Source organism: Malania oleifera, chromosome 2 (genome assembly GCF_029873635.1).
Source record: "Malania oleifera isolate guangnan ecotype guangnan chromosome 2, ASM2987363v1, whole genome shotgun sequence".
Taxonomy (NCBI): Eukaryota; Viridiplantae; Streptophyta; class Magnoliopsida; order Santalales; family Ximeniaceae; genus Malania; species Malania oleifera.
The window spans coordinates 23,416,897-23,433,010 of record NC_080418.1 but is presented as its reverse complement, the minus strand read 5'-3'; the positions used below and the strand labels follow the sequence as shown (position 1 = coordinate 23,433,010).

Below are 16,114 nucleotides of genomic sequence, written 5' to 3'. Positions count from 1 at the left end.
TTGGTGCTGCGAGATTTGTTTTATCAGCGTACCACACGTCAGCTTCTTATTCACTGGATTATTAAATCTCGCAGCATCAAACTGAGATTACGTGAACATTATTTTAAGAAATATTTTCATAGTAAGAGTATTATTTAATATTTTATTTATTTATAATAATAAAACGGGAAAAAACTCCTAATGAGATGATAAGGTTTTTTAATTTATTATTATTATTTTAAAATTTCGTTTTAAAAACGCGAAGGTAAACTAAGCCTAAAATAAGCTAAAAATATCCCTAGCAAATCTGCAAAATGGGAAACCAAACCGGCCGGACATGGTTGTTTTTCAAATGCGGTTAGAGTTGTCAGAGCCTGGAGCTCTGAAAGTGAGAGCACCTAACTGGATTTCTCTGGGAAGTGAGGACCCATTCGCCGCCGGCGGGGGAACGGTTAACTGGGTTTAAGCTTTAAGCCCCACTTCAAGTCGTCCCCTGATTGCGATGCCTCCATCTCTTATGAATTCTTAGACATTTAAAGTAGTTTGCGGTTGCACGAGAGGGTAGATATCTTCGCACAGGTAATAAATCTGTAACCTTTATTTTGAGAAATCTTACCCATTTCTAATGCGATTTAATGGCACAAATGGATCGATTGGTTTTGCTTCTTTCGATGGGGAAGTGCACGAACGCGGTTTTGAATTTGCACTTGAACTCTTCGGCAAAATGCTTGCAAGAGATACATCATACGAACTCGATGACTCTCGATTTATATTTTTCAGTTGATAATGGTCATATTATCTTATTTAATCTCACTTTCAAATCAAATTATTTCTTCTGGAGAGGGAAGAACTGTGCCCTAGCTTTCGCTCGCGTGTTCTTGCGAGCGTCCGTCGCTGGACGTCGAGTCGTCGAAGGTGGATCTCCTAATGACGATAAGGGCAGGGAACTGTGCCTTTGCTTTCGCTCGCGAGTTCTTGCGAGCCTCCGTCGCCGGACGTCGCGTCGTTGAAGGTGGACTCCGAACGGCGATAAGGGCTGGTAACTGGAGTGCCCTAGCTTTGTACACTGCTCAGGCAAAGAAAACGAAACAACCGGCCGTTCTGTGGAGACCTTCTGAGTCAGTGAGCCTCCGTCGCCGGTCTGCTCCCACCCCTTGTCCACGAGCAATGGTACGGATTTCTCCCTCTCGGTTGCATTTAGGGATCTCACAATTTTCTCAAAGTTTTTCAAGCCCAAAACATTTGTCAACCCAAAAAAACAAAAAAATTTAAAACCATTAATCAGATTCTGGACCCAAACTACAAACCCAATTTTTTCAAATCACATTTTATAGCATTCACTTGGTTCCTTGCCCTTCATGGGCGGCCCTCCGGTGACCTTGGTCGCTGGCGGGATTGAGAGGGCTGTCAAGTCTGGGCCTCAAGTGGAGGGGCTGAACTTTGTACGGGATGGAAAAATGATTGAGAAGGATAATAATGCCTTTGGTGGGAGACGTACTTTTGTGCAGACACTTCAAAGATCTGTACCTCAATCTAAATTTTGATTACCATTGAGGAAAACCTGAGATAATCAATGGAAAATTAGGCTTCATTTTTTTGGATGTTGAGATGGACAGTAGTTGAAGATTTGAAGTTTGCACTTGTTCTTAAATTCTTATCGAAGAAACCGTCAATAGATGTGCTGCAACTTCAAATTATTAAGACGTGGGGTTTCAGTGAGGTTCCGATGATTAGTTTTATGGATCAATATCACGTGTTGCTGCATCTGAAGAATGAGAAAGATTATTTACACGCATGGGCAAGGGAGGGACGGGTTGTGGTTGGTTCTCATTTCTGTTTGTTCAATTGGATGGTTGATTTTGATGTCAAAAAAGAATCATCCATGACTCCTTAATGGATCTTCCTATTGGGTTTGCCGTTACTATTGTATCGCTTGGATTGTCTTCAAATTCTGGCAACAAGGTTTGGAAAACTTCTTAGAACAGACAATGCCATATTGTATAGAACTCGCGCTATTGGGATGAGAATTTGTGTGGAAGTAGATTTGCAGGAGGATCCAGTTAGTGGCTTCCCATTGGTGGTAGGTCAAAAACATCAAGTTTGGCAGGAAGTGGTGTATGAGAAGCAGCGTTATTATTGCAAAAAGTGTTTCTGTTAGGGCCATACAAAGGTTGCTTGTAGGTTGGGTGATTGTATCAAGGCGAAACCAGTTTATAATAACGAGATAATGATTGAAGGGAAGAAAGAGGAGGTCAAAGCTTGGAAGGAGGTGCGTAGAAAGGACAAGAGTTTAAAAGAAGGTGCAAGTAAAAATGCGGAGGTGGATTCGATTATTGTGTCTGAAAATAAGGAGATTGAAAAAGAGGTAAAGTTAGTTGCAGATAAAGGAAAACAGGTTTTAGAGGAGGGTAGTCCTCACCTGGTCCTCATTGATGAGGGACTGCATGCGGGTGGGTCTAGCAACAATTCTTAGACAGTTGGGAAGAGCAAGATGGTACAACTTGAAGGGCAAAGAGAGCGTAACACATTGGTGATGGATGAAGGTAGTAAAGGAGGAAAAGAAATTCCAGAGGTGGTTGAAGATTTTGTTGTGCATCAGCCGGGTGGAAAAGCGCAAGGTGAAGAGATTCTTGGAAAGAATATGGTGATAGAGGAAAGGGAGTCTGCTGAACTTGCTTCTGACGTAAGAGATAAGGGGTTGGACCCAGAACAATTTCAACTTGCTCAAGAGAATGAGAGTAAAATTCATGGTCTGGCTTCTGACAAAGGCTATGATTCGGAAGGGAATTTTTCTCAATCCAGAATTCCTTTGTTAAAAGCTTCTAGTAATAAAGTGAGGCAGTTCCAACGGGTTATTACCCGTCATGTAAGACTTAATTTATGAGGACAAAAATGATGGTGTGGAACGTGTGAGGTATAGGCATGTCAAGAAACACTTGAGGAATTTGGTTAGGAAATATTTGATTTTCGAAACCGTTCATGCAGGAGGACTCTATGTTTTGTTTCGCTCAATTTTTAGATTTTCCTAATTATTGTTCGAATGAAGCAAGGAGAGTTAAAGTGTGGGTAATGTGGAATGAGCATGATGATTTTAAAATAGTGAGTATGTTGAATCAAATGATCGTGGGATGGGTGGTCTTAGATGGGACAAAAGTGCTTATCACCTTTGTTTATGCGTAATGCTCCTTTTATGAGTCTTTGGAAAGATTTAGAAGCTCTACAAGTAGGGCTGAATCATTGGCTTATTATGGACTTTAACATTATTCGGGAGGATGGGGAACGAATTGGGGGGTAGCTTAGACCTTTAGTTGCTATGAAGGAGTTTAATATTGTTTAAACAATTATGGTGTTTTTGATTTAAAATTTCATGGTGGGCATATGTCTTGGTTTAATAGACATGTTGGTTCGACTAGGAGATGGGTGAAGTTTGACCAGGCTCTTGTGAATGTGTCGTTCATTAATCTTTTTCAAACTGCTAGGCTGGAATACTTGGTGAGGAAGATGTCGGATCACAAACCTTTGCTGATACACTTCTCAAATCACTCGACAAGATATGAGCCACCTTCTTTTAGGAATCTAAATATGTGGAGTTCCCATGAAAATTTTTTCCCTTTTATACATCAGATTTGGATGGAACCAGTTCAGGTTTCGGGCATGTGTATGTTGGCTGCTAAGCTTAAAAAGGCTAAAGTTACTTTAAAAAGGTGGAATGTAGAGGTCTTTGGCCCAGTGGACCTTAATATCAAGGATTTAGAGAATCGAATGATAGACCTGGAGGAGCAGTTACAAAGGGGTTATAGTCTGGAGGTGGAGATGGACTTCTTGGTTACAAAATATGAACTAGATTATTGGGATAAAAGAAAGGAAACCCGTGTTGCTCATCTTGCGAAGAAGCGATGGTTGATGGAGGGTGATCAAAATTCCAAGTTTTTTCATGCGGTTATTAATCATAAAAGGAATTTTTCGATGATTAATTCTATGGTCTTAGAGGATGGTACGGTTCTGGTGTCCCCTAAGGCGATTCATGAAGGTGCGGTTAAGTATTTTCAAAATTTTCTCGCGGAACAGTCTAATAGAGTACTACCTGATTTGAGCCAGCTTATCTCTAGGGAGATTTCTAATGAAGGTCAAAGATCCTTCAGAAATGGAGCTGAAAATAACTCTAAATTCTATCCCAAAAGATGGTAGTCTAGGACCTGATGGGTTTGGATAAGGATTTTACAAATCTTGTTGGGACTTTGTTAAAGAGGATTTGCTGGTAGCTGCAAAGGAATTTTTCAGTGGAGAATCTCTTCTCAAATTTTTCATGTCTTCATATTTTGTTCTTATTCCTAAGGTGAAGGATTTTAAACTAATTAGCCTGTGTTTTGTCGCATACAAAATTTTTTCAAAAATTATTGTAGGTCAATGGACGCGCTGCCTGAATAGAATTCTGTCTTCGGAGCAAAGTGCTTTTCTCCCGGGTAGAAGTATTTTTGAAAATATTACTCTGGCGCAGGTAATGGTTCACTCAATAAACAGAAAGAGTAAAGGGGCAAATGTAGTTTTAAAAGTGGATATGGCAAAGGCTTATGATAGAGTTGACTGGAGATTTTTTATTTGGGTCTTGGAGGGTTTTGGCTTCTTTAGTCATGTTTGCAACTTAATAGCAGAGTGTGTTAAGACTCCATGATTTTCGATCATGATGAAAGGTATGTATAGGGGTTTCTTCAAGTTTCAATGGGGTCTTCGGCAAGGTGATCCTCTGTCTTTACATTTATTTATTTTGATGGAAGAAATTCTTTTTAGATTATTAAAATTTTTTTTTGAGGAAGGCAGGATTGGAAATTTTTATCTTTCGAGGGGAGCTCCTTTAATCTCTTATCTATTATATGTAATAACCTAAACTCAGAAAAATAAAAGAAAATAAATAGAAGGAAAAAGGGGAAAATAAAAGAAAGGAAAAAGAAATTTACAAAGGTATCAGGGAGAGACTTCTCGATGAATTTGATCTTCTCGTCAATGAACGATCTTTTGGGTTTTGTCGATGAGTATATGTGTCTCGTCGACGAAGATTTACCGAGAGAGGTTTTAGGTATTTCTGAGATTCGTCGACAAACTCACGGTTTTGTCGATGAACATTCTTCTTAGGCTCGTCGACGAATCCACGTGTCTCGTCGATGAAGCCCTGCCTATAAATAGGGAAGCTTTCATTTTAAGAGAGAAATTCTTTCTCCTCACGCCACTCTCTCTCTACCTACGACTCCCTCACCTTCTCTCTTCGATTTTGGACCCAATTCAGCCCGGATTGACGATCAGGAACCACCATGAAGTCCCTAGGAAGATTCACTGCAACATAGGCGGAGTAGATTTTCAATTTGAAGTACTTGGGCTCTACTTCAAAATAAGGGTAAGTAGGGTATTTTTTAATATTAAATCAAGTAATGAGAGCGTGTGGGTCTAGGAGATGATAAATGATAAATATCCTGGGATTAAACTAATTAAGTTAGGATTTTTGGAATATAGGGTCTCGTTTTCTGTTCGGTTTAAGCAGAATCTCGAGGAGCAGGTAAGGGGAAAACATTATAGCAACTTTTCATCAATTTTAAACCGGCTAATTTCGAGTATACAAATATATATATATATATATATATAGGTATGATTTATCTGAACAGTTAGACATTTGGAAAATAATGATTTTTATTATATTTCATATTTGGGGGAAAACCGTGTGGTATGAAAATAATTTTCGTAATTAAAAGGTTGCGAGTACTGTGTGATTATGGTTATTGTTCGCTTGTGATTACTGGTTGGGTTGTAAATTCTGCTTGATTGTGAATACTGTTCAGCTGTGAATAATGTTTGATTGTGAATACTGTTTAGCTGTGAATAATGTTTGATTGTGAATATTGTGGTGAATGCGTTGATGTGCCTAGATGATTGGTTATGCCATGGATGTGTATTGTACTATGGTTCATGTAAATTGCGATATAGCGTTGGTAGTGGTTTGAGGAGGTCGTTATATCGTACCTGATATAAATCGCCATATAACTTTGGCAGTGGTATGAGGAGGTCGTTACATGGGCATTTATATTAAGTGGGTAAAACATTGGCAGTGGAATGAGAAGTTTGTTTTACTGATTTACTATGAACGAGGTTGAGTGCGTGAATTTGTAACCTGTGTGGATGTGAGTTGTGAGGACTGTATTATTTGTGTGGATATGGACCCTGAGTGGGTGTGAATGATGTATGTGTATATCCTGTGTGGATGAGTTGTGATATGCGTGTATACGTGGATCTCTGTGAAATGATTAGCATTGGATGCGTGTAACTTTAATTAAGTATTTATGGTAAACTAGAATTCTCTACCCGAGGGCTTGCTGAGAAAGGCGAGTGCCCTGGTAATTTTCTGTTGGTACTAGAGCAGAGGGAAGTTACTTGTTTGGGCAGGTAATCTACCATATTCTCAGAGACTTTGCTTGGATACATAACCTGAGGGCTTACTGAGTAAAGTGAGTGCCCTAGCATTAGTGTTAGAGTAGAGGGAAGCTACTTGTATGGGCGGGTAAACTTCCTTATTCTCAGAATTATCACTAAAGTATTTATGTTGTGTATGTTATCAGATGTCCGTGATGTAATTGATGATGCGGATTCTTTGGTGCTAATGATATTGAATAATAGATGATTATTTTTGTATGTACAAAACTCTTTACCACACACTGTTATAGTTTTTTCTTCCATACTGAGAGATGTCTCACCCTGGCGATTTATTATTCTTTTCAGGTCTTTCAGGTGATCGAGCTTAGATAGCTCCGACGTGGGGTTTAGTTTTGTGAGTGGTTTGAAGAACGGATTTATGTACAATTCTAAGTTTAATTTCTTATCTGGATATGTAATATGGAGAATTTGGTTATGCTTCTTTATGAGTTTGAATGTATGAATATAGTACTTTGGTATTTTATTTGAGGATGTTTAAATAATTTTGCTGTGTGAATGATATCAGAGATGTGTGATTGATCTCATAACACCATGGGCCCCACTTGACAGGTTCGAGGCGTTACAAGTGGTATAAGAGCTTTAGGTTATAGATTCTGCAGGCTTTAGGAGGATTAATACTAGAGTATAGGTTTAAGTTGGATGAGGATAGGAACGGGTAGATTAAGGTATTGATAGGAATTTGGGTTTTGTTTTGTAGATTGGAGGCAGAAATCCCTTGACGGACTTCTGTGATTTTCTGAATTAGTCAACCGTTTCAAAAAACCATGGTAAATCCATCTACGGTGATGTTTCCAAGTAGAGAGACTGAAACTTGGAATTTGAATTTGAAGGTTAAGATGATTGTGGATAATTGGGTGTTGGATGTTTAATTGAGGATTTAAATATTAATTTGGTTTCTTATTTCATGATGATGCCAGTTATGTTAAGATGTAGAAATTATAAATTTGCCTCTATTATATATTCAAGATGGATCTTAGAGGTAAAGACGTGGACGATGGAGGAGGAAACAGATTGGGAGCTTCCAACAGAGATGAGATTGAAACCTTCCGATTGTTGCGAGGTATAGCTCGTCAGGTTAGAGAAGAGATGAGTTGAGATTTCAGGGGATCAAGCCACCCACTAGTAAATCAGGACTGTACGATTGATCAATTCACCCGCCTGAAACCCTCATCTTTTGCGGGTGGCACTGACCCAATCAGGGCCGAGACTTGGATGTAAGAGATGGAGAAGATATTGGTAGTGCTGAATTGTACTGAGGAACATAAAGTTCTTTTCGCCACCTTCAAAATGACCAGAGAAGCTGAACGGTGGTGGCTAGCAGTGAAGCTGTTGTAAGAACAACGAGCAGTACCTATAGCGATGACTTGGGGTCGTTTCAAACAAGTCTTCTTCAGCCGATATTTTCCCGCCACCATCAGGAATGCGAAGGTGGAGGATTTTTTCAACTTGACTCAGGGGCGCCTCACAGTTCAACAGTATGCTATTAGGTTCCTAGAACTTTCTTGTTTTGCATCTTTCATGGTTCCAGATGAGTATCAAAAGGCGAGAGTTTGAAAGGGGCCTAAATCAGAGGATTCATGAGCACATGACATGTTTGCAGATACAAGACTTCACAGAACTGGTGGATAAAGCCACCGTTGCAGAGTCAAGTCTGCAGAGAGGTGCAGAGACGTCCAAACAGAAGAAGAGACCCATGTCTCCCAGACACCATTCAAATGTTAGACAAGGGTCTTGGAGGAGAGATAGAGATACTGCGGGCCAGAGGTTAGAAAGGAATGATCGAGGACAAAAGGGCGATTTGTCATGCCCTCACTATTCTAGATGCAATCAAAGACATTGGGGAGAATGCTGGGGTAGGGGTATCGTGTGCTACAGGTATGACAGATATGGCCATATAGCCCAGGAGTGTCGGGCACCGCCGAACAATGCACTTGCTCCAAATCAGAATCGGAGGAGCAACCCAATGCCTCGCGGTGGTGGCGGCCCGACGCGTGTGTATATTCTTGGTACGACTGAGGGGGACACTGCTAGAGGCGCAGATAACGTGTTTAAGTTGAGATAAGTAATAAGTTTTATTTAACTGTGGGTGATGCAATTACTTACATGCTGAATGGATTGAAATGTGTGTAATGTGTAATAAAATATATGTTGAATAACGAATTTCAAGGACGAAATTCTTTTAAGGAGGGGAGAATGTAATTATTTGAACTCAGAAAAATAAAAGAAAATAAATAGAAGGAAAAAGGGGAAAATAAAAGAAAGGGAAAAGAAATTTAAAAAGGTATCAAGCAGGGACTCGTCGACGAATTTGATCTTCTCGTTGATGAACGATCTTCTGGGTTTCGTCGACGAGTATATGTGTCTTGTCGACGAAGATTTACTGGGAGAGGTTTTGGGTATTTCTGAGATTCGTCGACGAACTCACAGTTTCGTCGACAAACGTTCTTCTTAGGCTCGTCGACGAATCCACGTGTCTTGTCGACGAAGCCCTGCTTATAAATAGGGAAGCTTTCATTTTAAGCGATAAATTCTCTCCCTTTACGCCACTCTCTCTCTACCTACGACTCCCTCACCTTCTCTCTTCGATTTTAGACCCAATTCAGTCCGGATTGACGATCAGAAATCACCATGAGGTCCCTGAGAAGATTCTTTGTAACATAGGCGTAGCAGATTTTCAATTTGGGATACTTGGTAACCACTCCAAAATCAGGGTAAGTAGGGTATTTTTCAATATTAAATCAAGTAATGAGAGTGTGTGGGCCTAGGAGATGATAAATGATAAATATCCCGGGGTTAAACTAAATAAGTTAGGTTAAACTAATCTCGTTTTCCGTTCGGTTTAAGCAAAATCTCGAGGAGTAAGGGGAAAACATTATAGCAGCTTTTTATTAATTTTAAATCGGTTAATTTTGAGTATACAAATATATATATAGGTATGATTTATCTGAACAGTTAGACATTTGAAAAATAATGATTTTTATTATATTTCATATTTGACGAAAAACCGTGTGGTATGAAAATAACTTTCGTAATTAAAAGGTTGCGAGTACTGCGTGATTATGATTATTGTTCGCCTGTGATTACTGATTGGGTTGTAAATTCTGCTTGATTGTGAATACTGTTCAGCTGTGAATAATGTTTGATTGTGAATATTGTTTAGTTGTGAATAATGTTTGACTGTGAATACTGTGGTGAATGCGTTGATGTGCCTAGATGATTGGTTATGCCATGGATGTGTATTGTACTATGGTTCATGTAAATTGCGATATAACGTTGACAGTGGTATGAGGAGGATATAACGTTAGTAGTGGTATGAGGAGGTCGTTATATCGTACCTAATATAAATCGTCATGTAACGTTGGCAGTGGTATGAGGAGGTCGTTATATGGGCATTTATATTAAGGAGGTAAAACATTGGCAATGGAATGAGGAGTTTGTTTTACCGATTTACTATGAACGATGTTGTGTGCGTGAATTTGTAACCTGTGTGGTTGTGAGCCCTATGTGGACGATATTCCTGTGTGGATATGTGTCCCATGAGGACTGTATTACTTGTGTGGATATGGATCTTGTGTGGGTGTAAATGAAGTATGTGTCTATCCTGTGTGGATGGATTGTGATATGCGTGTATACGTGGATCTCTGTGAAATGATTAGCATTGGATGTGTGGTAAAGTAGAATTCTCTACCCAAGGGCTTGTTGAGAAAGGCAAGTGCCCTGATAATTTTCTGTTGGTACCAGAGCAGAGGGAAGCTACTTGTATGGGCTGATAATCTTCCCTATTCTCGGAGATTTTGCCTGGATACATAAGCTGAGAGCTTATTGAGTAAGGTGAGTGCCCTAGTATTAGTGTTAGAGCAGAGAGAAGTTACTTGTATGAGCGAGTAAATTTCCTTATTCTTGGGAATTATCACTAAAATATTTATGTTGTATTTATGTTATCCGATGTCAGTGATGTAATTGATGATGCGGATTCTTTGGTGATAATGATATTGAATAATAGATGATTATTTTTGTATGTACTAAACTCTCTGCCACATACTAGTATAGTTTTTTCTTCTTTACTAAGAGGTGTCTCACCCCGGCGATTTATTATTCTTTTTAGGTCTTTCAGGTGATCGAACTTAGATAGCTCCGACGCGGGGTTTAGTTTTGTGAGTGGTTTGAAGAACAAATTTTTGTACAGTTCTAAGTTTAATATCTTTTTTGGATATGTAATATGAAGAATTTGGTTATGCTTCTTTATGAGTTTGAATGTATGAATATAGTACTCTGGTATTTTATTTGAGGATGTTTAAATAATTTTGCTGCGTGAATGGTATAAAGACGTGTGACTGATCTCATAACACCCTAGACCCTACTTGGCAGGTTTGGGGCGTTACATTATATGCGGATGACTTGCTTGTTTTTGCTAAACAGGGAAAGGAGATCTTTGAAGATGCTTTTGAAGACGTTGGATTTGTGTGAAAGTTGGTCTGACCAATTAATCAATAAGGAGAAATCAGCTCTCTTTTTATCTAACAATATCAACATTTCTAGAAGAAGGGGGCTATTACGCTTGATGGGTTTTGTGGAAGTAAATTTTCCAATGATGTACCTTGGGGCTCCTTTGATTTCTGGTCGCCTTACTGCTATAATACTTGATCCGTTGGTGTTAAAAGTTCGAAATAAGGTGGCAAGTTGGAAGATAAGGTTGTTGTCATAGGGAGGTCGCCTCATCCTTATTCGACATGTTTTATCTTGCATGGCAACTCATACGCTAGCGATTCTCTCAGTTTCTTTGGTGGTGGTTAGAAATATTAATTCCATTCTTTATTCTTTTCTCTGGGGAGAGTAATGGTTGGGCGAAAATGAAATGGTGTGGTCGGTCAAAGGTTTACAAACCCTTAGTTGAAGGGGGTGTCGGCATAAAAGACTTAAATGATGTTCAAAGATCTTTTCACATGAAGTTTGCTTGGAGACTGATGACGTTAGATAATCTTTGGACCTGTTTCTTTAAGGCTAAATACGTTAAAACAAGTCACATGGCTTCTATCAATTACACTCCTACGAGCTGTCGATTTTGGAAGACAATCTTAATGATCTTTCAGAAGTCTATGAGAATGTTTATGTGAAGGTTAGAGAAGGAAAAACTTCTTTTTGGTTTGATAAGTGGTTGAGCAGTGGTCCCCTTGCAAAGTGTTCTCACACGGTCCAACATCCTGAGTTTAAGATTCAAGATTGCTAGGAGTCGGAGAATTGGGATACTGATATGTTGAAAGATTTGGTAGGAGTCCCCAAAATGGATGAGAGTTTGTTATCATCTATAAAGCATAAATCGGGGGTTTGACGTGTTTATTTGGAATTCCATAGATGAAATATTTTCAACTACCTTGGCTTGGGAGGTGATAAGAGTTAAAGGGGAGTAGTACCTGTGGATGGAGTGGGTCTGGCATAAACTTCTACCTAAGAAAGTATCGATGTGTATATGGAAAGTCATGTTCCAATATCTTCCTATAGATGAGAGAGTGCGGAAACTAGGAATTGATATGGTCTCATGTTGCAACTGTTGCATGGCTAGAAAGGAGGAATCTCTCAATCATGTTCTGAGGACGGGTTCCATCGCAAGTATGGTCTGGAAGGGAGCAGCATTTGTCTTGGGAATTCTAAACTTTGATGATGAACCTTGGAGGGTGAAAATTAGTAGATGGTTCAAATGCGCCAAAAAATCAACTCAAAAAGGTACGATCATCGGTTTGTTACCTACTATAATTTCTTGGAGACTTTGGCTTAGACGTTGTAAAGCCCGCATGAATGATAAGTATGAGTTGGGGAATGCTATTTGGTTATTGGTGAGGTTTTAGCTCGCTAAAATTGTAGAAGGCGTGGAGGGTTCTCTGTCTTCTATAGACAAGAATTTATTGGAAGAGTTCTAAGTGAAATCGATAACATCGAAGGTTAGATCTCCTCGAAAAGTTGTCTGGGAAAAGCCTCCAGTAGGTTGGTTGAAGCTAAATATTGATGGCTCTTGTAGAGGAAATCCGGGTTCTTGTGGTGGTGGTGGTATCATCCGCGACTTATCAGGTAATATTAAGACCGCTTTCTTTGAAAAATTTGAGTCAGGTACTAATAATGGAGTGGAGTTGTAGGCTCTTACTAGTGGTGATCGGTTTTGTAAAGAGTTGGGATATCATAATATTTGTGTTGACAGTGACTCGGAATTGGTGGTGGGATGGATCACATCTGGAATTTGCTCTTCGTGATACTTGTGGGACTTTTGGGAATTGTTAGAGGAGCTACAAGATCTTCAGTTCTCTATAAAACACTAATTTAGAGAAGGTAATCAGGTGGCGGATTACTTGGCTCGTCAAGGCGAGGGAGGCAATACGAGGAGATATTTTGTAGGTAATGCGCTGCCGAGTAAAAAAAGAGGTCTAATTCGGATGGATAAGATGAGTATTCTAAGCCTTCGCTTTCAAATGTCTTCATTTGATTCTCCTATGTTTTCCTCAGGTTTTGTTTTGCAGGTTTTTGTCTCCAGTTTGCAGGTATATTGTTTATTTTGTGTTTGTTTTGTTTTGCTTCATATGATCTTGTTTAGTTTGTTTTAGTTGGATTATGGTACGAGTTTTGTTAGGCTTGTTTTGGTTTTGTTGCCTGGGATGGTTTTGCTTGTTGATTTGTAATTCTCTTGTGGCATGTTTGTAACCATGGTTTTCCTTTGCCATAAGTGAGGACTATTAATAAAGTTGGGGTTTTTTGTTAAAAAAAAAAATATCTTATTACATATCAAGAAGTAATGGGTCATATTGTTTCAATGTCCATAGGAGTTCAAATCTTACAAATACTTGAAATTTAATAATTTATCTTTTTAAATTTTTATTAGATACGGATTGGGTTTACTCCATCTTAGGTGTAGGATCACTTTTAAAGCGGGTAACGCTCGCTCTTGTGGAATGACCATTTGCCAAGGACTGGTGTTGGAGAGATTCTGTATTATTGGTTTGATCATTGAGCTGAACTATGATGTTTGATTCTCTCAAAGTTGCTAAACTACCTGTAATTTGGATGTTTATATTAATGATTTCGTAACCATTCTGATTTTGAAGTAAAAATTGAGTTTGAAGCTTGATGCACTTTGCTGTATGTAGCTATGATAGCAGCGAGTGTTATCAGGATTCAGAAAATTATTTCTTTCTTGTTTCTGAACTGATTTATATTTTCCTAAATCTACATATTTTAATATTAGATTGTGGGCCAACAATGTAAATCAAGCTTTAACACGCTTCTGCACATGCAGCCGGATAGCACATAAAGAGATAAACAAATGATAAAAAATACCCACTTTAGGGAATATAATAATAATAATAACTTTTAAATAAACGCAGGCTATGAGACTAGAACCAGAACCTCCTTGTAATAAGCTTTGATATCATGTTAGATTTTCACTTTATCTGAACGTTTAAACTATTAGGTTGTGGGCCAACAATGTATATCAAACTTTAACAGGGACTAAGGCTTGTTATTGTTGTCGTCATTGAGGTTTTGACATTTTGGTTGTTTATTGCTACTCTCTCTCTGATTTAGAGTTTGTGTGTGTGCACGCATGCATGGCAAGACCTTTGCACCTTCTTCTTGTTACCATTTCTAATGTAAAAGTTGTTGGCATACATGGATGATACATCATTACTTCAACATTGCCCTGCCCTTGTCTTATGTCACGTATAGGCAATATAATATTTGCTGCTAAAATGGCTACTCTTATTCAAGCCTCTTACATTAACGACATCCTATGTGTGTGTGTGTGTATTGGATAGGAAATAATTCTTTTAGCCATACAAAACCAAAACTAAAATCATTTGATCTAAGTTGCAGGTGTTGACACATTTGCTGGGCTAATAATTAACTTGTAAAAGCATTCAAAGCCCTCACAGTATAACCAGCAAGTCCTGCTATATGAAAATATTATGTTGCATAGCTTCCTGTTCCATCTGAGAGACAACCTTCAGAACAGCCCTTACAGTCCTCTGCAATGATGCTTATGAATCGTATTAGATGTTGTTCATCCTTGTCGCTGCATATACTCAAATCTGGAGATACATTTAGGCAAACAAGGATATACTCAAATCAAGATATTCTTGAATATTCAAAGGTGGCTCATGACTTGAATCCTCTACATTTCAATTGTGAGACTGCCCAAAATGCTGGATTTAAAGATCGGATTGTCCACGGGATGCTTGTTTCTGCTCTGTTTCCTCAGATTATTTCTTCTCATTTTGTAAGTCAGTTATCCTCTTTAACCCTTTAATCACTTTATTTATTATCTGAGCGAGAAAATTATGGTATAATTCTGAGAAGTCAGGCTTGCATGCATCTGTTCTGTTTCATGCATGACTTGCTAGAGGGAGATAAGGATGTTCCAAACAATGAACAACAACTAGGAGATGTCTTTGCATAAATAGTTATAGCGATTGGAAGGCTTGGAGTTACTCGGTGGTGCTCCGTTAATTTGAAAGTTAGAAAAACTTTTGAAATGTGATACATAAAGTTGATGACCAAATCAATCTGAACATGATTGACAACTTCTACATGCCCCTAGGGTATCGTGCCCTCTCCAATAATCTGGAGCCACATAAGCTATTTGACCTGATGCAAGCTTGGCATGTCTTTGGTGAACCTATTGGATACCAAGTTTTTTTCCGAGTTCTAATATTTCTTCCTTATGGAGAGACTAGTTCCACTGCTAAGCATCAAGTGAGTGATTCAGATTTTATGCTCTGTTGGGGAACCATGTTTTGACACTTTTGCAAGTTGAAGATTGTCTAAATTTCTGAAATTATCTTGGTACTGTCCAGCCAGGAGCTGTTTATGTTTCACAAAGCTTGCACTTCAGACAGCCAGTTTATATTGGAGATGAGGTTGTTGGTGTGGTACAGGCAATTAATATAAGAGAAAACAAGAAGAGATACTTGTAAGCCACACTACTAAAATTGTTGGCACCATTTTGTTAAATCTTAGGTCATGACCTTTTGACTTCTCTCTGTGGTTCTGTGGTCCAGCACAAAGTTCTCAACGAAGTGCTTCAAAAATGGTGAACTTATTGTCGATGGTGAAGCCATGGCAATCTTATCAAGTCTAGCAGTGGAGCAAGTGCATTCTTTGGGCTGATTGAATTTTGTTTTATGGTAGATGTCTGTAACATAACAAACCAGGCGTGTTCAATGCTCAGGCTAAGAATAACTTTCCACTTATTGGTCTGCTTCATTGCTGCTCTTACGTTTGGTTTGCATAACAGCTATTTCTGGGAATATGATGCAATACAATTAGAATTTTGAGAGTAGAGGCAATAGTTATTCCTTGTACATTCCTATGGTAAAATTTGAAAAATAATTATTCCTTATCCATTTCTTGTTAGTTATTCGTAAAAAATTTGAGTTTTTTATTTGCCTTATAATAACAAGTTTGTTTTTTGTATAATTAATTGTAAGTATAATAAACTAATCTATTCTTTGGAATACACATCTTGTGAACCAACATATCATTGTGTTTTTACAGTTGACACTATCTGATAATGTTTCCCCTCTACTGGTTGGACTAAGTAACTATTTCTTTCCCCTTTAGTGGTTGGCCTTATGTAGTCGTAAACTCAGTTTCCTAAACGCCCCTCTTCTGGCTTCCA

General features: G+C 38.6%; 1 protein-coding gene across 7 annotated transcripts; it reads left to right on the top strand.

Annotated features, from left to right (window-relative positions):
• Positions 1–262: 262 nt before the first annotated feature.
• Positions 263–15,839, top strand: LOC131149846 (3-hydroxyacyl-[acyl-carrier-protein] dehydratase, mitochondrial-like). Of its 7 annotated transcripts, none has more exons than XM_058100615.1 (5): positions 282–558; positions 10,876–12,519; positions 12,647–14,713; positions 15,291–15,406; positions 15,495–15,839. In XM_058100615.1, the coding sequence occupies exons 3-5, from the start codon at positions 14,468–14,470 to the stop codon at positions 15,601–15,603; spliced, it is 471 nt and encodes a 156-aa protein (XP_057956598.1). In that variant the 5' UTR covers positions 282–558; positions 10,876–12,519; positions 12,647–14,467; the 3' UTR covers positions 15,604–15,839. The 7 variants fall into 7 exon arrangements, with proteins under 7 accessions (XP_057956593.1, XP_057956598.1, XP_057956596.1 ...); XM_058100613.1 differs by lacking the exon at positions 10,876–12,519 and adding an exon at positions 6,742–6,816 and having other exon boundaries at positions 14,305–14,713; XM_058100614.1 differs by lacking the exon at positions 10,876–12,519 and adding an exon at positions 828–1,149 and having other exon boundaries at positions 14,311–14,713.
• Positions 15,840–16,114: the final 275 nt, after the last annotated feature.

Coding starts and splice junctions, on each gene's coding strand:
- LOC131149846 (XM_058100610.1), top strand. CDS start 14,468: ATGATGCTTATGAATCGTATTAGATGTTGTTCATCCTTGTCGCTGCAT. Junction 14,714..15,290: donor AGATTATTTCTTCTCATTTT/GTAAGTCAGTTA, acceptor GGTACTGTCCAG/CCAGGAGCTGTTTATGTTTC. Junction 15,407..15,494: donor GAAAACAAGAAGAGATACTT/GTAAGCCACACT, acceptor TCTGTGGTCCAG/CACAAAGTTCTCAACGAAGT.